This window comes from Microtus pennsylvanicus, chromosome 21 (genome assembly GCF_037038515.1).
Source record: "Microtus pennsylvanicus isolate mMicPen1 chromosome 21, mMicPen1.hap1, whole genome shotgun sequence".
In the NCBI taxonomy this organism is placed as follows: domain Eukaryota; kingdom Metazoa; phylum Chordata; class Mammalia; order Rodentia; family Cricetidae; genus Microtus; species Microtus pennsylvanicus.
In genome coordinates, this window is record NC_134599.1 from 4,774,571 (window position 1) to 4,798,982 (window position 24,412).

General features: G+C 41.0%; 1 protein-coding gene across 2 annotated transcripts in view; it reads right to left on the bottom strand.

Moving 5' to 3' along the window:
- The window catches only part of Actr3b (actin related protein 3B), a 90,174-nt gene extending 67,711 nt beyond the window's left edge, over positions 1-22,463 (bottom strand). Inside the window, exon 1 of one of the 2 annotated variants that reach the window (XM_075955483.1) lies at positions 22,306-22,463. Coding sequence is in view for 1 of the 2 variants with exons in the window: in XM_075955482.1 (XP_075811597.1) it covers positions 22,306-22,349 (44 nt within the window). In the remaining variant the exon portion in view is untranslated. The remainder of the gene's footprint in view (positions 1-22,305) is intronic. The other variant, XM_075955482.1, reaches the window with a different exon arrangement.
- Between the last annotated feature and the right edge of the window lie 1,949 nt (positions 22,464-24,412).

The following is a 24,412-nucleotide window of genomic DNA, read 5'->3' on the forward strand; positions in this document are numbered from 1 at the left end:
CAACCTGTATATGATGGCCACACCCTGATTTAAGCCACGCAGCAGCTTTGAATGCAGAGGGAAGATATTATCTTAGCATGGATTTTTTTTTACCACATAAACAAATTAAAAACTTATGTGGAAAAGGGTCTCTGAGATAAAAGGAAAATTGAGACTTTATCAATTAGCAGGAAGAGACCCAGCCGAGATTATAGTATCTTTTAATAATGATGAAATTGACAAATTATGAAAAGAAAGTGAACCCTAGCAAAGAGCTTGTAGTAAATTTTTGGGAGAGATTAGCAACAACTATCCCAAAAGCAATAGAACTCAATAGAACTCAACTTATAAAGAGAACTAGCTGGATCTTTCCCCACATTGTACAGGACACACAAATAACTGGAGCCCCTACACTCTATACTGATGCAAAATAAAAATCAAGAAAGGCAGGTTACAAAGTAGAAAATTTAAGTAAAGTGGATCAAAGCCCTTATGATTCTGTCCAAAAGTCAGAATTATAGGCTCTTTTAAAGGTACTAAAGGGACTTTAAAGAAACTCTCAACTTAGTTACCAATTCACAATATGCAGTAGGAGTTGTCTTGCATATTGAAACTGCTGAATTTATGCCAGATGATACATAATTGACTTTATTATTTATTCAGTTACAAGATATAGTCAGGAATAGGGACCATCCCATATACATAACACACATCCAATCCCATACAGGTCTGCTAAACCCTCTAGCACAAGGTAATGCAGAAATTGATCAATTATTGATTGGCAATGTGCTGAAGGCCTCAGAATTTCATTTTAAAAAATCATGTCAATACCAAACACTACTACCTGCAGGAAGTAATTCAAAGGGTACACAAAAGAATGAAATCTGGATGTGTTCCATTTTGTAGAATTTGGAAAACTTATATATGTACACCACACCCTTGACACCTATTCAGATTTTCAATGGGCAACTGCTTTGAGTTCAGAAAGGGCTGATTTGGTAAATCACACATTTGCTAGAAGTTATGGTCATTGTGGGTATACCTGCACAAATAAAGACAGACAATGTTCCAGCATATGTCTCTAAGAAAATGAAACAGTTTTTTGCTTATTATAATATAAAACATTTTACAAGTTACCACACAATTCTACAGGACAAGCAGTTATAGAAAGATCAAATTGAACTCTAAAGGATATGTGAAATAAACAGAAAGAGATGATAAAGACCCCCAGAAATAGACTGCATAATGCTTTATTAACTTTGAGTTTTCTTAACGCTAATGAGAAAGGAACAACATTTATAGAGAGACACTGAATAGTAGGAAAAACTACGGAATTAAATAAGCTGATATACTTTAAAGATATACTGACTTCAGAGTGGAAACCAGGACATGTATTATCTTAGGGAAGGGGCTTTGCTTTTGTTTCCACAGGAAAAAAGAAAAGTTATGAATACCATCGAAATTAATAAAGATTAAATTTGAATAATAGAATTAAGAGATATTAATTAGAAGATAATTCATCAAATAGCATGGTCATTTAATCTAATCTAACCTATAAAACTAACAAACGCTTTTCATTTGATCAGATATAACTTATCAAAAACAATCTCCCCAAAATTAGGATTAGAAAAGGGTTTTGTTTCTGTCTTTTCAGAAGAATAAAGGTATCCAGCTAAGGAATCTGAAGACTACTGGACAAATGAAACATCTGAAGAAAAAGGACAAATCATCCAGGAAATATATCTCAAGAGAAAGAGTAAAGTATACTGATGGAGGAGGGTCATCTGTCTATCTGTTACTTTCATTGGTTAATAAAGAAACTGCCTTGGCCCTTTAATAGGACAGAAAATTAGGTAGGCAGAGTAAACAGGACAGGATGCTGGGTAGTAAGGCAGTGAGGCAGCCGCCATGGAGCCAGCCGCCAGGTCAGACATGCTGAATCTTTCCTGGTAAGCCACCACCTCGTGGTGCTACACAGATTATTAGAAATGGGTTAATTAAGATGTGAGTTAGCCAATAAGAGGCTGAAACTAATGGGCCAGGCAGTGTTTAAATGAATACAATTTGTGTGTTGTTATTCTGGGTGTAAAGCTAACCATGTGGGAGCTGGGTGGGACAAAAAGCAGGCCTGCCTGCAGCTCCTTCTACAGTATACCACATTTCCAACAGGATGAAATTTCATAAATCTCCCCAAATGTTTGTTTCTGCTGTTCTCTACAGACAAATAATGCAAATTATTTAATGCTTATTAAAGTGAAATCCAAAATATGTCTCATGTCAGAAGGGCCACCTGATATGGGACAAAAGAAAAACAAATATTTAAGGACTGTTCTATTGCCACTAATCTCATAATCCTTTGGTTTTATATGGACTCTTTAACAGCTATTCTTAATGTATAAGATTTATATGATTAATGTGTATATTTAAACTTTTTGTTATGATATTAATGGTCATACAGAGAACTAAGTTAGAAAAAGGCTTCATCTACCTTCCTGTACATGATTTCAGGTTTGAGTTTCTATCAGTTTTCTGCAGTGAACCATGAGCATGCCTAACAGTGACATTTGAAGTCTTCAAAAGGAAGATGGGGCCCCACAACAACGACTCCTCCAGGACTATATGATAATACCGCTAAGCTGAACAACAACACCTAAATATTGGCTTTGGACTACAAACTGCTCAGAACAATTTCAAGGTGGCTCACAGAGATGATCCAGCCTAACAGACTACTCCTACCAGGACTTGAGACAAGCTCTGCCCTTTCCCATAACACAGAGACTGGAAAAAAAAAAAGATACAGATACTTCTCCTGGGACTTGACAATTGACTCAAATTTTTCTTTTCAGGCTCCCCTAAGGCACCAGCACCCCCAGACAGCAGGAAGTAAATTTAAGAATACAATGCCCACATTCTCAAGAGGTGGGGTGGATGGTTTTGTTCGATAAAGGGGATATGAATATTTGTCACTGTTTAAGGGGGTTGATTAAAAGTTGCTATTGATAATGGTCAGGAAAAAAGCTAAACAAAGGAAATTAGATTCAAGGTAATAAGATAAAAGGGTAGATTAATGAATCTACTCTAAAAAGAAATAAGGGATAGAGATATGATAAGATAAAAAGGTAAATTATTGAATACTTCTAAAAAGCAACTACTCATTTTAAATGTTTTACATTGGATTGGATTTTTGGATATTGTATACAAATTTTGTATATTGATACAAATTTGAGATTAGTTTCATTAGAACAAAATGTAGATAGATATCTACTCTTGTTCAAGGTATTATTATACCTATATAACTCATCTAACAATGTAATGCAAATTTCTAGCCACTGAAAATTATTATTACCAACTGTTTAGGATAATAAGGAAATGCAGGTTAGTAGTATTACAATCAAACTTGTAGTCACATTAGGTATGTTTTCAAGGTCAAACAAAGATAAATTTTAGATAGACAGGCCATCTTCAAACACTTCAGAGAGCTACAGAATATGGCATTTAAAATGTTTTAATAACAGGCTTTTTTCTTTTTATGACAATGAGACATGTCTGCTCCTGGCAGCACCAATCAACTTCAGAGAATATAAGGGCATCAAAGAAATTCCACATGTAGTTTACTTTCTTTTTGGCAAAAGTAAGCCACTGGGCAAGAAAATGCCCTTGTCTTGACTGCTGACAGTATGCTGTCCTAATTGACAAGCAGGACACAAAAGAGAGTGACTGCCAAACACTGTCAAGACAAGGTAGGACAGCCCTTCAGAATATCCTGCTTCACAGAAAGTCTGTAAGATATGCTAGGCCTGTAGGCCAAAGATGGATGGCCCAACATTGGAGAGGAACTTTGGGTGACTGTCCAGGCAGCCAGCTGTTTCTGTCATTTCTCACATTTTTTATTGGAAGTTGCTTGCTCTTCCTGCTTATTCAGATAATATTATTTCCTTCTTGGGTCTCTGAAGGAGTTGAAGATTAGATAGCTATAGTTTTTCTTGTTTACCAGAAGCATAAAGCAAGTTATGATAGAAAGTAAATTAAGTAAAAGACTTTGGACTCACCAAGATAAAATAGATATGGAGTATTTTCTCTGAATTTGTCAAATGCAAATGGACTAGGCATTATTGATATATTTATTGCCTGTATATATTGCATATAGTTATTGTACTTACTACATATAGCTTTTCTTATATTAGTAATAGCTTTTTTATTTTAGACAAAAAAGGGGGGGGATGTAGTGATATTTCATTTGTATCTTAATAAGTAAAGCTTGCCTAAAGACAAGAACGCAAAACAGCCACACTGGTCAGCCATACAGGCCAGGTAGTAGTAACACACGCCTTTAATCCCAGCAGCCACACAAGACAGCCATAGAGGTCGGGCGGTGGTGCACGCCTTTAATCCCAGCACTAAAGAGGAATATAAGGTGGGATGAGACAGGAACTGGCTCTCTTTCAATATGAAGATTTCATAGTGGTAAGAGATCTCTAGTGGCTTGGCTACTTTGCTTTTCTGATAGGTTGAACCCTAATATCTGTCTCTTGATTTTTATTAATCGTGCTACAGTGGGTACTGTGGAAATGAACTTGAGCCAGCACACACCTTCTTTGACAATGCAATGGCCTCTTTATGACTCACATTCCAGCTCTCCAGCAAAGACTGTGGGTGGTATCTTTGGAGATTTGTCACTAATCCTAAAACACCTGTAGCCTGTCACACCTCAGTATCCCACCGACACAAGAGGGTGTACATTTACTATAAATGACATGAAATATATATGTATAAATATATGAATATATGTTATATTTAAATATATCTATTTCTATTATATATATAAAATATAAATGTATAAATATATATATGTGTGTGTATATATATATTTCAGATGTTTTGTCTCTCCATATTTTATCTGGTTTGTTCATTTTGGGATGTTCCAAGGACTGCTATATGAATGTATATCTGCAACACCATATGGACAACAGAGTATTTAAAACCTTTAGTCTGGAAAGGATTTATAATATGTGCTTTAAAAAAAACAACACTATGGTAGGCAGTGGTGGCACACGTCTTTAATCCCAGTACTCAGGAGGCACAGGCAAGTGGATCTCTGGAATTTGAGGCCAGCCTAGTCTAAAACCAAGCCACTAGTGATTCAGATAATGTTTCATAATGAAGACTTTTAAGGCTGGGGGGAGAGCAGGAGTAGGAACTAATGGCTCCATTCTCTGATAGTGAACTCAAAAGGATGGGGGTTAGGTTTTTTGTCTTGTTTTGTTTATTTTTCAAAACAGAGTTTCTCTGTGTAGCCCTGACCATCCTGGAACTTGCTTTGTAAATTAGGTTGGCCTCGAATTTACAGAGATCTCCCTGCCTCTGCCTCCCTGAGTGCTGGAATTAAAGTCGTGTGCCAACACCGCCCAATTTTTTTAACTGTGAGTGTGTGTGTGTGTGTGTGAGAGAGAGAGAGAGAGAGAGAGAGAGAGAGAGAGAGAGAGAGAGAGAGAGAGAACACACGAGTGCAAGGGACTGCAGAAGCCAGAAGAGGGCAGCAGTACTCTGGAGCTAGTTATATGCAGTTGTGACTGAGCCACCTCATGTGGGTGCTGGAAACAGAACTCTGGTCTTCCAGATGAGAAAAAAGACATCCCTCCGGCCCCCACAAGACACATTTACAAAATAGAATACATTTACTCAAGCTTGTTGATGGCTATGTGGTTATTAGTTAGAAGCAAAAGGATTTTTCCCTCCAAATCAAATGGCAGGAAGAGAGAGAACAGATTATAACCCAGTCTATCGCTGCTCACTGTTGAGAATCCCCTAAAGACAGAGAGACCAGATTACAATGCAGCCTGAGCCAAGCATGGTGTGTATATGCCTGTAACACCAGCACTAGGAACAAAGGCAGAAGAATCACAAATGTGAGGCCCTTCTAGACTATACAGTGAGTGTAAGGTCCACTGAGCAGGATCCAGTCTCAAAACAAAACTTTAAAAATGATTGAGAATATAACTCAATGGAGGAGAGCTTATTAATACACAAGAGCCCTTTAAATTACTTCCCAGTACCAGAAAAAAAGAAAACAATCCCAAATTTCCTCAAAAAATATATAAATCAAATAAACTGATCATAAGTCAAAAGTATTATATGTGTCTATAATTACATGTGTGTATACTTACTAAAAATAAAAATATATGTAGATATACACATGTATAATTATTTTAATATTTTATATTATAGATAGAGAAAATTAGACCAAATATATTGATTATATAAGTAAATACAAATGTGTTTAATTTGGCTGTCAATGAGTGTAAATGAGCTTAAGCAACCGGATCTTTTCATGCTAGCTAACACAGCAAAATCTAACAGTTCTATTGGGTATAAAGGCCAGAACTGAAACAATTCAGACATAATAGTGCAAGAATGGGCAAAAATACGGGTAGCAAGTAAACACAATGAGAAGCAAGTGGGAATCATGTGTCTTTATAAACGATGAAGCAGGATCCAGGCTGGAAAACAGTAGAGAGAAGGCCGCTTTTCCACGCTAAGACACTTCTGGAAAACACAGTGATTTGTTAGCACCCAAGAAGGTAGCAATAACTTCTGAAACTACAGGAACAACAGGAGAAAAAAGAAACAGTATCACCAGGAAAAAAAAAACAGAAGCTGGAATATCTAGATATCATCACGAATAAGGCAGCTGATTCAGGCACATACCGAACTCTGAACACATAGAGGTGATACTTGCTTTTCAAAAATATTCACTAAACAATCCTGGAGGAAACATGAAGTCCCAAGAACAGAAGTAACATGAACAGCATTCTTTAGACAAAATGAAACAAAATATAATTACAAACAAAATCAAAGAACAAAAAAACTTCCTACAGGAAGTTTTACACACATAATAATACACACACATTGTGTCAAGTGGGAAAAGTCAAAAGCAAAAATGAGAGCAATTTCTTGAAAGTAGTAACGAAAATATCCAAATCTAAGAATTCAGATAAAGACACATCTAAGATACATCTCTGTCAAAACTGTGTAGTATTAAATAGCTTTTCAATGTAAAGGGGAAACAAAATTAACAACACACTGAAAATCAACAAAGCAAAGAAGAGCAGCAGGGCCTGGCAGGCCATGCACACCTGTGGGGCTGCAGCAATGGAGGCTGAAGCAGGATTATAAATTCACCGTCAGCCTTGACTCTACCACAAACCCTGTCCCGAATGAGAAAGGGAGCCACAAGGAATTAAGAAAATAAATGCAGGGAAGAGTCTCCCCGCCCCAAAAATGGCAGAAATATAACAGAACAAACCCCAAAGTTCATCTTTAAAAACAGAATATTTCACTCTGGAGGCAGAGGCAGGTGGATCTCTGGGAGTTCGAGGCCAGCCTGGTCTACAATAGCTAGTTCCGGAACAGGCACCAAAGCTACAGAGAAGCCCTGTCTTGAAAAACCAAAAAAAAAAAGAGAGAGAGAAATTTTGAAGTACTGATAATAACCCTTATGATTAGTTAATTACCAACAAAAAGGGATAAAATGAAATGCCTAAATATAAATCACAAACAGAAAAAAATCAGATTTTTAAAATTCAAGAAGCTACTATACACATACAATGGGAAAATCTAGAGGAGATGGACGTTTTAAACAAATGAAACACAGAAACTGATTCTACACAAGAAAAAACAATTAGCCAGACTTCAAGAAATGGAGTGGACTTACTCCTTAAGTCACTGCAGAATCCTGCCAAGGCTTCCACTCAGGTAGTCAGGTGAAATGACCTCGGAGCACACAGAAAGAACAAGAACAGCCCAGTGTGGTTTTTGAAGACAATGATCACCAACCCTGACAGACTGCACACACACAAAGATAGATAGATAGATAGATAGATAGATAGATAGATAGATAGATAGATAGATAGATAGATAGATAGATAGTAGGTAGGTACCTACAAAACCAACTACATTTAGACTTCCGTAATAATCTAAGTAAAATACTAATAACAGGGCATAGCTTCATACCAAAATATACCGCATCACAGGATAAAGATGTAGTTTAGTCAGGAGAATGCTTATCTAGAATATATGAGGCCCTGGGGTTTGATCCCCGGAACTGCACACATTGGCTGAACTATTTGGTACATATCTAAAGTCTTAGCACTTGACAGGTAGAGGTGCCAGGATCATAAATTCAAGGTCATCTTCAGTAACTACAAGAGTTCAAGGGCAACCTGAGACTGCCCTATGTGTCTGTGTATATAATGTATCACGTTCAAGGGGAATTATTCTCAAATGCAACACTAATGAATTTTTAAAATATATTCACATAATCCATCACATTAACTGTCTCCAGTCAGGACAAAGATATCTAACATCTAATGCTCATTCAGGATATAAAAAATATATAAATTGGGGGCTGGAGAGATGGCTCAGTGGTTAAGAGCATTGCCTGCTCTTCCAAAGGTCCTGGGTTCAATTCCCAGCAACCACATGGTGACTCACAACCATCTGTAATGGGGTCTAGTGCCCTCTTCTGGCCTGCAGGCATACACACAGACAGAATATTGTATACATAATAAATAAATATTTAAAATATATATATATATAAATTGATAGATACTTTCCCAGCATCGTGTGTGTGTGTGTGTGCATAATACAGGCATTTATAGACAAATGCATGTATGTACACACAAGCAAATAGACTAGCCCCAAAACACCCTACTTATTTTAGAAATGCCAGTTGCTGCTGGACATGGTGGCATACGACTTTAATCCCAGCACTCAGGAGGTAAAGGCAGGTGGAGCTCTGTGGTTCAAGGCCAGCCTGGCCTACTTAGGGAGTTACAAAACAGCCTGAATATATGGTGAGACCTGTCTTAGAAAGAAAAGAAACACCAGCTGCTAGTCAGGGCTGGTGTCATAAACCCTCAAACTTAAGAGATTGAGGCAGGAGAGTCAAGACTGACCATTATGTATTCAAGGAAAGAAGGAACCAAAAGCCCAATTCTGTGCACAGAATACACTTAACATGAGCAGACCCTGGGAAAATGATAAAGATGAAACAGAAATACTGTTCATGACATACAAAAAAGAAAATCAAAGAGATCAGGAGTAGCTAAGTGGCATAGTGCTTGCCTACCATATGTGAAGCCCTGGATTCAATTCCCAGCATGGCAGAGGGCAGGAAAGATCAAATATCCATGTGCAAATTTAATATGATAGTATACACCTATAATATGATAGTATACACCTATAATCCCAGCACTCAGTTTGTTTGTTTTTCTCCGAAACAGTTTCCTATTATGTAGCCCAGACTAGCCTCAAACAAGGCTATAATCCAAACATTTAAGAGACTAAAAAACATCTTGTGTTAGCTAGAGACCAGCCTGGATTACACAGCTTGGAGGAGAGGAAATCCATCCAGGAGAAAAGAAAAAAAAAAAAAACACAATGTTCCAAAACTACACAACTGACTTGGAATAAAAATATAAACTATGTTCTTGATAAGAAGACAATTTTATCAGATAATGGTCATTAAAATAAAGAAGGAAAGCTAATATCTCAAAAAAATCCATCAGATATCTTATCCTGGACCCGGAGAAGTAAGATTCAATTGGAGTAACAGACAAGAATAGAAGGGAAAGCCCTGGAAGACTTGGTAGGGCAGAGAGGCTGTGTCCACAGATGTCAAACCTTCAAGAGCTTCAAAGACTCGTGGTCCTACTGTATGAGCAGACCAACAGATCTCTAGGACAAAGATGAAGTACAGGGTAAACAAATGCAAGCATGAGGCTAAGACATGTCCAGCCAGTGATGTTGAGATACACAGGACAGTCAAAAGGAGAAAAAGAAGCTGCCCCAAATGGGCCTACTCCTCATACCAACCTACACAATAAACTCCACGTGAACTAGAGGTTTATTAAAGAAAAAATTACCCAGGGTCTGATGTCGTCCAGGCCAGACTTGAACCCTCTACATGGTCGTGGATGACTTCTGATCCTCCTGCCTCTACATTCCGAGTACTGGGAATGTTACCATGCCTGACCATGTCATGCTGGGAACCAAACCCAAGGCCTTGCACGTGCATGGCAAGCACTCTACCAACTGAGCTATGTCCCTGGTTCAAATAACATTTTTAAAAATAAAATCTAGAAGTCAGGCGTGATAGCACACATCTTTAATCCCAGCACTCAGGAGGCAGAGGAAAATAGATCTCTGAATTCCAGGTCATCCTGGTCTACAGAGTGAGTTCTAGGACAGCCAGGGCCACACAGAGAAATCCTGCCGATAGACAGACAGACAGACAGACAGACAGACACATCATACATACATACATACATACATAATACAAATAAATAAGATATGGAAATAAAAATAAAACCTTTCTTATTTGGCTCAAAAATCAAGAAGGAAAAGATGGATCAATGTAACTGCTTAAAATTTTCCATGGTAAAAAAAAATAAACAATGAAAATGTGTGTGTGTGTGTGTGTGTGTGTGTGTGTGTGTGTGTGTGTGTGTGTGTATCGTACCCCCAAAAGGGGGTGAACAAGCCTGAGTCCACTCCTTAGATAGGCCTGCCTAACAGTGTGGCCTTTAGTTTCTGGCATCTACAAACTGACAATTCAGGAAGATCCCTACCTTCCCCTAACCATGGGAGCCCACAAAAGTGGAGCCCTCCACCCTGACTAAAGGAAAGAGAACACAGATCCATTTTTGTTCCTTCCAGGTTATGTGACAGGAGGTTTGACACAGGTGTGGCTACTGTCCGGATGTTTTGACCTAGGATGTGGTTACTTGGTGTTCTGGGTATTAAGAAGGTAATTACTACGTTTGTTCCTTGCATCTTAGTAAAGAAGCCTCTTGCCTTCCCCTTCCTCTTTGGACTGAGGCATAGAAAGTCTATGAGAAATAAATGCCAGCAGATCTCAGTACTTACTGGATACCCTGCCAACTCTTTCCCGCGTCTCTGCCTTTTCTCTTCCATCTCTTTTTTCTCTACCTGCCATTTCTCAATCCTCACACTCCCCCCACCCCAAGCACAGACGAATATGTCAGTGGAACCCAGCAGCAAAACCTTAGTAATGGTGGCTCACTGGCTACATGGCACAAACAACTCAATTTATAAGAAGCCCTTCGGTGATTTAGACTTTTTATTGCTGTTAATTTTTATTTATTTTTATTTTATGTGCACGGGTGTTTTGCCTGCATAAATGTCTGCGTACCACCTGTGAGCCTGGAGCCCCTGGAGGCCATTGAAGCCCCTGGAACTGGAGTTAGACAGCTGTGAGTCACCATGTGGATGATGGGAATCAAACACGGTCCCCGGAAAAAAGACTACATGAGCAGCTCCAGTGTCAGCCGTAGGCACTTGGTGTCCAGCTGGTTCTCCTGTGAACAACACTGTAGTGTGTTGCCACACTTCCCCAGGGAGAACTGGACACACCCTGTCGCTGGCGCACCTGTCACCGTGCACCCAGCTGCTGGTGTACCTTGTCACTGCACCCCGTCGCTGTGCACCCCGTTGTTGGCACACCCTGTCGCTGGTGCACCCTGTCACTGTGCGCCCCGTCGCTGGTGCACCCTGTCGCTGCACAGAAGGAGAAGAGAGACCTCAGAAGTTCGTCCTGGGTTTCCTACAGATTCCTTCCCACGCTCCTTTCTGACTGCTTCTGTTCTGTAACGAGTCTTCCTAGCAAATCACCAAGAGTGTCTGTGGAACCCCACCCCCACACATATCCTAATATATGAAGAACTTCTAAAAATAAAACAGAAAACCTAGAGAAGAACAGCTACAGAAACGGAGATAAAAAAGAAACGCAAAAAGCATATTAAAGATATCTAGCTCCCCCACCTAACAAGAAACTCAAGTTAAAACTATTCTGAGATAGCACTGCTTATCTTCCAGGCTGGTTTTAAAAAATCACAAATTGTGGCAACATGCTGTGATAGTGTGCCTGCAGGCACAGGCAAGAGCTCGTGCACGCCAAACTGCAGGGAACACCCGCTTGCCCTTCCACCCAGAGATCCCACTCCTAGGAGCTTATTCCCCAAACACAGAGACACAAAGTGCACCAGAGACCAAAGGTGCACATACACACACACCCAGTATCACTTTGGCAGGCCAGCTCAGCCCACGCTCTTCTTACTCTAGACTGCCTTTCCCCTTTTCTCATTCTTTCTGACTGCCCTTTCCACTCTCAAAAAACACAGGCTGGCCTAGTTTGCCGTCCCTGTGCCTCAGTTTCCTGAGACAGGAACTGTGCTGGTATCTAGTAGTCCATCTTTACCTCTTCACTTCACCTTTAGCTGTCATTCCTTCATCCCTACCCTGTTTGTTTTTGCGTGTGTGTGTGTATGTGTGTGTGTATTTATGTATGTGTGTGTGAGCACGCACGTGCGTGTTTGTAGGTCTGGGTAGTCTTATGTACTCAGGTACACAGGCATATGTGCACTATGAATATGCGCACATGAAAGCTCAAAGTGAGCACTGGGTGTCTTCTTCAATCAATCTCCACATTGGTGAATGAGGCTAGGTCTCTGGCTGAACCCACAGCCTGCCAAGTCTAGCTGTCTAGGTGACCAGCCTGTCCAGGGATTCCTGGTCTATGCCTCCTGAGTGCTGAGATTACAGGCAGCTGCCATGCCCAACCGCCTTCTACATGCTGGATACAAACTCTGGTCCATGTGCTCACCGGGCACACACTCTTAGCACAGAGCCACCTCCCCTCCCCGCCCTCCACGCCACGTTTTCTTTTTGTCCTTACCCGCGTTCTCTGTACTCTCTCTTCTTTCTATCATCTATACTAGCCACTGTTCTGGAGTCTTTCTTCTTTTCTATTTCATTTATTCCACACAACTCATATTGGTATACACAGTACCATCAATGTCTCTTTACTGCCTAGAATGACTGTCACTGAAGGGGTAAATGTTCCATAGCTAACTATGACTCTATTTTCAGAGTATTCTACCCCTGGGTAGTGGCTACTATTACAGAAAATGTTCTACTCACAGGGAAGAGTGAGGCTAGAGTCTGGTGCCCTGAATACCAGTCTAACAGACAAAAACAAAACAAAAACAAAAACCCAGCAGCTTAACCCTACTTAGAACCTGGTCCCTCCAAACACTGCATACACATCCACTGAAACAAGAAGGGCAACTAAACAAATTTTTAAAAAACAAACACAAGAAACATAAAAAATCCAAGAAAATCTCTCCTCTAAAATCTACCAATCCCAAAATGACGTTCGACCAATAAGCATGAGTCACACGGCATTCTGGACAGAGATGGCAGAAGAATGGTGACAGCTGTGGTCAAAGAAAGTAAGGCATGGGGCTATCGAAAGACGGCTCCGTGGTTAGCAGGACGAGCTGCTCTACCAGAGGACTGGGAAATGTCAATTCCCAGCACCCACATGGCAGCTCACAACCAGGGGATCCGATGCTCTCTTCTAGCCCTGTGGTCTGTATATGTGTAGGTAAAACACCTATATGCATAAAATATTTCAATTATTAAAGCAAAAGGAGGGCTGGAGAGATGGCTCAGAGGTTAAGAGCATTGCCTGCTCTTCCAAAGGTCCTGAGTTCAATTCCCGGCAACCACATGGTGACTCACAAGCATCTGTAATGAGGTCTGGTGCCCTCTTCTGGCCTGCAGACATACACACAGACGGAACATTGTATACATAATAAATAAATAAATAAATATCTAAAGCAAAAGGAAAGAAATGACGACGTGAGTGGTTAAGAACACTGGCTGCTCTTGCAAAGGATCCCAACCATCTATAACTTCAGTTCTATAAGCACTGTCCTATTCTTGCCTCTGCAGTGTACAGACATGGTACACAGACATCCCTGCTGGCAAAATACCCATACACATAATATAATAAAAGACTTTAAAAAGAAAACACAAACAGCTGAGTGAAGAAGTAAATACAAGATATGAAATGGAGTTCAACATGGAAGAGAAAACAAACTGAAATGACATCAAATAAAAAGGGCGGTGGAAAGTCAAACCATAGGATAGGTCAGAGAGAGGACGGAAGTTCAAGGCCTGAAGACAAGGTATGAAAAGTAGTATATTCAGTCAAGGTCAAAAACATATTTTTAAAAAATGTACAATGCGGGCTGGAGAGCTGGCTCAGTTGCTGATATGGCAGAGGATGGAGTTTGGTTGCAAGCACCCATTCAGTGGCTCACAGCCACCCGACTCCAGGCTGATGCCCTCTTCCTAACTCGATGGGCACCTGCAAGCATGTTTATATACTTACATTCTTTCTTCTCAATAAATAAATAAATATTTTAAAATATAGGAATAGTAATGCAAGGTCTCTTGGACACCATAAAAAGATTAAGTCTATGAATGTGGGCATATAAAAAGAACTCCATGCAAACGTTGTAGAAAATATTTTCAATATAATTATAGCAGAAAATTTCCCAAGTCTAGGTAAGGAGAGGCCCAACCCAGTACAAGAAGCACATACAACACCACCAAACAAAAGGACTGGAAAAGAAACTCTCTGTGTCATAGCAGAGTTAAAATATCAAACATACGGAACAAAATAAAAGTATTAGAAACTGCAAGAGAGAAACACCAACTCATATACCAAGACAGGTCCCTCAGAATAACAGCTGATTTCTCAACAGAAATCTTAAAAGTCAAAAGGTCATGGAACCATGTATTTTAAGTCCTGGAAGGCCACAGCTGCTAACTCAACTGTAACACTGTCTATAACTAACTACTATAAAACTATAACTAACTACTATAAAACTGTCTATAACTAGCTACTATAAAACTATAACTAACTACTATACAATTGTCATAATTGAGATGAAAAGCATTCTATATAATAAAGGCAGACTAAAAGGATTTGTATTCATTAACCAGACTCTATGGAGCATTCCAAAAGAAATTATTTGGACTCAGAGAATAATAAACACAACAAAATGGCTACAGGGGAAAAAATAAATATACTGGAACAGTAGTTTAACAAATGAGAATTAGAATAACTCCAATTACTATAAAATCAACAAAATGATGAGAATTAATACATACTTTTCAATAATAATCCTGAATACTAATGTCTCCACTCCTCAATCAAAAGACACAGACTGGATTTTAAGACAAGATTCATTTGTTTGCTGCATCCACGAAACACACCTCACCATCAAAGATAAACACTATCTTAGGGTTAAGGATGGAAAAGGTATTCCAAACAAACAGCCAGAAAATAAGCAGGAGTTGTTCTAGCATCTGGCAAGATTGGACTTGAACCAAAACTACTCAGTGGGCTTTTTAAAGATGTGTGTGTGTGTGCGTTCGTGCGTGTGTGTGTGTGTGTGTGTGTGTGTGTGTGTGTGTGTACATGCCCAAGATGTCAGACTCCCCCAGATGCAGGCAGTGAGCCACCATGTGGGTACTGGGACGTAAACTCCAGTCCTCTGCAGTAGCAGTATGCACTCTTAACTGCTGAGCCATCTTTCCAGCCCAAGATATTGTGATTTTTCTTTTTAGTTACACATATGTGAGAGTGGGACGTGTTCGTGGGAGTGAGGTGCCAGAGAAGGCCGGAAGAGGGCATCAGACTGCCTGGAGCTTGAGTTACAGGGGATTGAACACTACTGAGCAGCACTGAGTTTAGCCTAACTGGCGTTCTCCTAGTGACAGAAAGGGTGCTCAGCATGTTACCTTTATACGGCAAGACCATCAACAGTCACGGTAAATACCTGCAGAAGTCTTCAGATTAAACCGAGACAAAAAGAACCAGGACATATTCTGAAAAAATGCGAGATTGAGTCACCCAACATAGGTGGTGGGATCGGAACTCTGCAAGAACAGCGGTGCAGCCTCTTAACTGCTGAGCCATCTCTCCAGTCCCATCAGTGGGGATTTTTTAAGAAGGTCCATGCTAACCAATGGAACAGCCCATCAAGAACACATTACAATTCTAAGCATACTCATAAACATGGGAGCACCCAATTCCACAGAACAAATACTATTAGGTATAAAGCCAGAAGTTAACTCCACACAGCAATAATGAATTCAATGCTCCATTCCCATCGATAGACAGGTCATCCTAACAAAAAATAATAAACATCAGATCTCAGTGACATCATAAATCAAAGTGACCTAACAAGACGTCTACAGAACATTTCATCCAAATACTGCAGAATACACATCCTCTTCAGCAGCCCATGGAACATCCTAAAATAGATTATTATATATTAGGACAGAGAACAAGTCTCAACACATACAAGAAAACTAAAATAACTTTTTGTATCCCATCTAACTACAGTGGAATAAAACTAGAAATCAGCAGCAGGAGAAACTAAGGAAAACTCACAAACTCACAGAAACTAAACAATACACTGTTTAATAATATACAGTTTGCTGAAGAAATGAAGAAGGAGATCTTAAAATGTCTGGAAACGAGCGAAGACAACACAACCTGCCAAAACCCCTCCAATACAATGAAACTAGCTCTCAGAGGGAAATCCATACCTATAAGGGCCTACACAAGAATCAGAGCAATCTCAAGTAAATATCTTAATTACGTACCTTATAGCCTTGGAAAACAAGATTAGTCAAGCTCACCAGCAGCAGGTGTAAAGTCATTAAGGTCAAGAAGAGGGGCTAGAGCGACAGCTCAGCAGGTAAAGGCGTGGTCACCAAGACTGACAACCTGAGCTTGATTCCCAGGAAGCACACAACACAAACTGTCTATCCTCTGACCTCCACATGCGTGCTGTGGTGGGCGTGCCATGGCATGCGTGCACGACTGTATGAGCATGCATGTGCACCCCACACAACACAGCTCCCAAATAAATAACTGTGATTGTTTTAATCTTTTAAGATATTAGCCAGGCGTTGGTGGCACACGCCTTTAATCCCAGCACTTGGGAGGCAGAGGCAGGCGGATCTCTGTGAGTTCGAGGCCAGCCTGATCTATAAAAGTTAGTTCCAGGACAGGCTCCAAAACTACAGAAAAACCCTGTCTCAAAAAACCGTAATAATAATAATAATAAAATAATCAAAGCAAAAATACAAAGAATTGATGAAACAATGTTCCTTTAAAATATAAAAATAGATCAATAACTCCTTGGTCAGACAAACCAAAATGAGAAAAGATATAAATTAACAAAATTAGAGATGAAATGGAAAATATCTAAAAGCTCATCTATTTCTTCTAGATTTTTCCACTTTAGTAGAATATAAGTTTTTAAGGTGTGTCCTTATGATTTTCTGAATTTCATCGGTATCTGTTATTGTATCTTGTTGTATCATATTCAGTTGATGTCCCTGGGAGGCCTGCTCTTTTCTAGGAGAAGAAGGGGGCATGGACCTGGGGAATAGGGGTGGTGAGGAAGGGGACTGGGAGAATGGAGGGAGGGAAAGCTGCAGTCAAGATATATTATATGAGAATTAATCTCCCAACTCAAAAACATAGGCTAGGCCTGAAAGAATACACTAACTGTACCAGACCTTTAAAGAAAAACTAACATCAGTCCTTCTCAAATTACTCCATAAAATAGAAAAGGAATACTTCAAATTCATCTTATGGAGGCAAATACCAAAGGCAGATGAACACACACATACACACACACACAAATTACAGATTAACCTTCCCGATGAACTCAGACAAAAAGAATTATCAAAAAATACTTGCAGACAGAATTCAAGATCACATTTTAAAAAAAATCATCCACCACAATGAAGTTGGCTCTATTCTGGAGACACACGGATGGTTCCATACATGCAAATCAAGAAATACATCACAAATGAACTCCAAGACAGAAATCACATTACCACCTCAAGAGAGGCAGAAAAAGCTTTGGAAAAAAATACAATATCCCTTCATAATTAAAACTAAAGATGAAGAGACCTACCAACATTATAAAGGCTCTCTATGACCAACTTAGAGCCAGCTCATGGTAAATGGAAAACTTCATGAAATCTTTTCTCCTGAGATCAGGAACAAGACCAGGTGTCCACACTCTCCACTGCTACTCCACGGAGGGCTCGATGTCTTAGCAAGAGTAGTAAGAGATGGAAATAAAAAGGACGCATCTAGGAAAAGAGGTCAAAGAATCCTTACTATAGATGAAAGGATCTATATACGAGACCCTAGACTCCATCAGAAGACTCACACAGCTGATACACACTTGACATACCATTGGCAACCACACTGAGAATGAAATCGGTGCCCTCTTCACACAAGTGGTACACATACATACAGGCAGGCGAAACATGCATATACATAAAATTTCAAGGTCTAAAAAGTTTTCAACTTCTTTTAGAGTTCATTTCACTCGAGCTAGAACGATCATGAACAAGAAAACGGATGATAACAAAAGCTAACAGATGATAACAAATGCCAGCAAGGAGGTGAGGAAGAGAATCCTAGTCATGGCCAGTGGGGATGTAAACCGATGCAGCCTCTGTAAAAACTGAAAAAAGAAAGTCCATGACCTAGTTGTGCCACCCTGGGTAAATAACCAAAGCAGTCTGACTCTTAGCACAGGGACTCTAGCACGTCTACATCTATTGCTGCTGTATTCACAACGACTAAAAAAAACAGCCTAGACGACCATCACTTAAGGAATGGACAAGGAAAAGGTGGTGCCTATAACAATGGAATTTTATTCAACCATAAAGAAAATAAAATTCACATTAAAATGTGTGGAATTGAAAAATATGATATTCCAGGCTCAGAATGACAAATACCAGATAATCTTTAAAACGCAGGTCCTAGCTTCTATTTTAATACATGCATGTATGCGGGAGTATGTGTAGAGCCCAGGAAACTAGAGAGGGACCCGTGAGAAGGGAGAGAGATTGTTTGGTGAGGCAGGCAACAGCAGTTATGTGATACCAAGCAAAAGGAGAAGACCGGAGTGTTTAAAGGCTTAATCAGGGAAGAGGGGCAGAGATATAGGGGATGAAGGAGAGAGTCAACCAAAACTTATGAAGTATAAAAATGCCTTAAGGAAATATAATACTGAACAAATTAAAAGAAAAAAAAAGAGCTGGGCATGGTAGCACCACCTTAGATCCTAGCACTTGACAGTCAGTGGCGGGAATGTTCTGAAGAGGTAACCTCTGCATCTCTACCTTCTTTCTTCTCTCCCCTCTCTCTTTCCTCTTTCTCTGGTACCCCTTCTCTCTCTCCCCTTCCCCCCTCCCCTCCATAGCCCCTTACTCTTCCTCGGGTGATCCGCCGCTCCTGGTGGGACCAGCCTCAAGTCACCCCGTGTTATAAATGACAGCAGTGACTCACCAAAAAACTGCATAACCTCCATCAACTGAGGGACATTATACATAACTATCAAAGTGACAATATCTTGAAAGAAAAAAAAAGACTAAGGAACTATTCCAGAAAACATGAGACATAAATGACATAGTGACCAGGTGTGGCAGTACGTGCCTATAATCCCAGCATTCAGGAGGCTGAAGTAAAGGACACAAGCTAAGACCTGGGCTACATAACAGGACCTCCATTCCATCCCTTTTTAAAAAAAAAAGTGGGGGTTGGGGGAGATGGCTCGGCAGTTAAGAGCACTGGCTGCCCTTCCAGAGGACCAGGGTTCAAATCCCAGCACCCTCGTAGCGGCTCAAGAGTGTAACTCCAGTTCCAAGGAAAAGGTGGCCACCAAATGCAACGTATGGTACAATGGTAGACAGGGTTTGCCTCCAAGAAAGACAAGAAATGAAAGCGTTCACAAATCCAGCTTGCAGATAGAACAGTGGGCCACATAAATGTTAATTGTTCTGACTTTAGTAACTGGTCTTCCATTATATAAGTCCTTGCTCTCAGAAAGTAGACAGTGAAACCCGTAAGTAGATGGTGCCTGCAAGCCTCTTCTAACCAGCCCAGAAACGTAATACTACATGCAGGACACAGAACGACAAACAAGCGTTGAAACTGCTGAGACCTCGAGTACGCGCTGGATTTTGTTCCCTTTCAGTTCTCAGTCGACTTGGAATTATTTAGAAATTGGTTTAACTCTGGAAAACTACTTTAGACATTTGGTTGAGATGTGAGACTGGATTTATGGAGTTTTCCTCTGGGAGTTCAGCAACCTAGTCATCCCTTAAATAGCTGAAGCTTTACTTTTGGATCTCACAGATACCTTTGTCTGTTACTATCTTGGTCCCAGCATCCTCACGTACACTCAGCTGGTCTGAGGGCTTATCAGATTTGAGGTTTTATGTATTTACTATAAAACACAAGTCAAAGGAGCATGACGGATCACACCTGTCATCCTAACACTTAGGATGCTGAGGCAGGAGGATTTCTCCGTATCAGCTAGGGAGCTCTAGGCAAGCCTGGGTTGTACAATGAGAAGATTAAGGGAGGGGCAGAGAGAGAAAGACAGAAACAGAGATACAGAGAGAAAGAGAGATAGAGAGGGGACACACAGAGAGACAAGACCGGGACTCACAGTACAATTCAGTACTTACATTTCTTACAAAGTCCCTGGGTTCAAAATCCACCACCACCAAAGCACAAAACAAAACAACAACAACAACAACCCTGCTCGTTTCCTCAGCAGCACCCACGGTGATGGCCCAAGTCGATTCTATCCCTCAATCTCTGTTATCTTTAGCTGCATTTTATATTTTGTTCTATTCTGAGACCAAACTCAGTCCAAAAATGATGGAGCGCTCTAAGAAATACAAATATATGGAAGCTGGTAAATTTAGGCTATGCATCTTCCTTCTGCTCGCACACTGGACACTCAGGACTGACAATAATCACCGGGGCTTCTACGGCACAAAACACCCGGAGGAAACCTCCAGGTTTCCGTGTCACTGTGTCTAAAGCCTACGGCAGGCACTGGAGGTGAAAGAAACATTAATCACTCACTTCAAAAGGTCAAAACTGAGCACATTTTAGATAGCTATAGAAAGAACAACGAATAAGATCTCAGTTTACTAATATGAAATAAAGCACTGAACATTGTTTTCCTGCTACCACTATGCAATGCTTTCTATCTCAGCAGTTTGAACACCACAAAAACAAAAATCTCACATGCAGACATTAAAATGAGATCCTTTACATATTGCTTTCATCCCTGACTCCACCAGGCTGAAGGGAGTGTCAGCTGCAGGATGAGACTGTGCCTTCGAGGAGTTGCAAATGGAGAGTAGGGTTGTCAAAGCAATACTGATTAGAGCTTGTGTTTGGGGAAGCAAGCAACTCCTCAAATGCACAGCCACAAAACTCCTCCAAAGGAAAAATCAGCACAAATAAAGTGTTTTCCAGCTTGTAACCACTGCTGGCCCCTGAGCAACAAAAGGGAAGACATATCGGCAGGAGATGGACTGTAGCAAATTAGAAGACACCCCCACAAGGTTGCCAAGGAAACCAAACCAAGTATATTTTTCTACACACAAAAAAAAAAAGAATCGCAGGTAAGGTGAACATGCCACAGCATATTTGGTGACAAAGGTCTACCATCCCTACGAAAATGCATTAAGAGGCTAAATTTACTTGCAAGCTATTCATGAAGTACTTTGTCGGCAGCTATTCCCAAACTCCTAGGTCGGAGGGTTCTGCAGCTACCTTCCTAAAAGCAGCTAAGTCTGAGCCACTGACAATGCAAAACATTCCCTCAGGTCTTTTCCGAAAAATTAACATTACCAAAAAAGAAAAGAACTATCTTTCCCTCCCCCCCAAAAAAGGGAGAGAAGAATCTCCAAATTTAGACCTTTTTATTTTTCAAAATGGAAGTCTTTTTTTAAATGCATTGGGGTGTGTGTGCGTGTGTGTTTTAAAGAGCAAAGACTGAGTGTATGCAAACCAAAGCAGGAGCTGAGCTTGACTGTGCCATTCCAGAATGGAAAAGAGCTGAGTGGGAAGGGGGACCGGGTGTCAAGTTGGCAGGGCACGTGTAAACATCTCCCCGAGTAGGTGGTTGGTACATCAGCAGGGAAAGGTGACACGCTCGCACAGGAGGACCGGTGACAAGCACCAAGGGGGGGGGGGGGGGGCGACACGGACACAGTGTGAGCTCTCAGGTGTAAGGCCTGCAGCGAAAGCATCTGCAGCAGCATCCCCGCGAGGTGCAGCCCGCCCAGGAACCCCGGAGCTCCATCCCCTCAGCACCCCATCTTCTCAGAGCCCCATCCCTCAGTTCTCTATGCCCTCGGATTGAGTCCCGTCCCCTCAGCTCCCCATCCCCCAGATCGAGCCCCATCCCTCAAACTCCCCATCCCCTCAGACTGAGCTCCAGCCCTCAGCGCATCACCCCTCCGAGCTCCTCCCGCCGTCTGACCCCGCGGGGAAAGGGCTTCGGGACTCCCAGCGAAGTGGGCGCGATGGGGCGCGGCTCTTACCCGGTGCCGCAGTCAACCACGCAGGGAGGCAGCGAGCCCGCCATGCTCGGCCACGAGGCGCTCGGTCCTCGCCTGTCCCAGTCAGCGACCGGCTGCCTAGTGCCCCGACGTCGGTTGGCCGCGGGCGCAGGAGCCACCGGGAGCCCAGAGGCGCCGCGGTGAGTGACGTCACTCTATCATTGGCCAATCCGGAACGCGCACGCTCCGCCCTCTTGTCAGCCATCCTTACTGCTGGCAGCGAGGCGTTTTAGCCTACGCATCCATCCAGTTGAAGAGATTGGAGTTTATTTTTAACTGGCATAAGGTGAATATGACCCTATTTACGAGACCTGAATTATTTCTCTTCTCTCTTTTTTTTCAAGTTACATTTTTTTTCAAGATTTATTTTTAGAGAGAGAGAGAGAGAGAGAGAGAGAGAGAGAGAGAGAGAGAGAGTGTTGGTATGTGTTTGTGAGAGAAGATGCTCTTGGAGGTTTAGGGTCGCCTCGAGCTGGAGTTAGAGACAGCTGTGAGCTTCCTGATGCGGGTTCTAGGTACTGGGCCTAATTGCCCTGGAAGAGCAGCAAGTGCTCTTGATTGCTGAACCATCTCTCCAGCCCCTTTTTCTCCTCTCTTAATTCTCATTTCAGTGTTCAGTTCATTTTCCACCCCAACGATATCATGATTTTATTCCTAACACTTAAAGCTGGTTTGGGCACTAATTTATTTGTCATTGTTCATCTCTTCTGGACTCTGGGTTCTCCTAGTATGGGGCCTCATGCTTAACACATTGGGTGCTCAGATGGAAATCTTCTGTATGTTGAATGAATAACCTTCACTATAGGAAAAAATACTTTTAACTGTCTGTCTGCTAGAGCATTGCATGGTTTATCCTGGAGGAAAATCAACAAATATGCAGCTAGTCTTGAGAAATAAATGACCTTAGCCAGCACCATACCAACATTATTAGTGGGAAATATTTTCTAATGTCAAATAGAGGGTGATTGTCCAACATATTATGGAAAACAGAGACCAAAAAAGAAAAACACCTCCCTACAGTGTTCTTAAGGTACCGGAAGTTCCGTTGTACCCGACTCCTTACCCTCTAAAGTCTTGACTGTGATGCCTGAGGAACTTTCTAGAGACATATCAATTCACTTGGTCTTTACTGGGATTTAAAGCATCGTGTTTTTCCACAGGAGAACAATTAGATTAGGTAACTCGGTATCTTTTCTGCCCCCTGCCTGCAAGGGAGCAAATAAATCCTACACCTAGAAAATATTCAGGGAAACTAGAGAGAGAAGTGGAGGAAAGGTGAAGAGTATGGAAGGTCCCAAATGGGACCCAGAACCAGAGACAAGGCTGTCTTTCCTTCTGTGCATGTTACCAAGGCCCTGCCAACTCTGTATGTTTGTGTGTTTATTTTTGAAACCTGGGCTGAAACAGCAAAGTCCCTATTACAGTTTATTGGCACTGGCATGTATTTTAGTGTCATTGACCTGATGTACATTTATTATATTGGTCATGCTTTTACAGTATAATTGATTGTTGTGGAATATTAGTTGAAGATGTGTTACATTTGTTTATGCTGTGGAGTATTCTTTTAATGGTGGAAAGATGTGTTGTGTTCTTTTATGTTGCATTTGTTTAACTCTGTGAAGCTCTGGTACTGTGCCTGTCTAAAACACCTGATTGGTCTAATAAAGAGCTGAACGGCCAATAGCTAGGCAGGAGAGAGAAACAGGCAGGGCTGGCAGACAAAGAGAATAAATAAAAGGAGAAAAAGAGAAAGAGGAGCAAGAACAGGAGGAGAAGACACCATGGGCCAGCCACCCAGCTATACAGCAAGTCACAGAGTAAGAAGAATGGAAAAAGATAAAAGTCCAGAGGCAAAAGGTAGATGGGATAATTTAAGAATAGCTGGCTGGAAACACAAGCTAAGTGCAGGTATTCATAGTTAAGAATAAGTCTCTGAGTATTTATTTGGGGGCTGGGTGTCAGACCCCCAAAGAGCAAATAGTCAAAAGATTTTTTTTAAAAAAAAGTACAATTGATAGTTAATATTGATTGACAGCTGGACAGGCCCCAGAACACCTAGGAACAAACCTCTAGGCATGTCTGTGAGGGG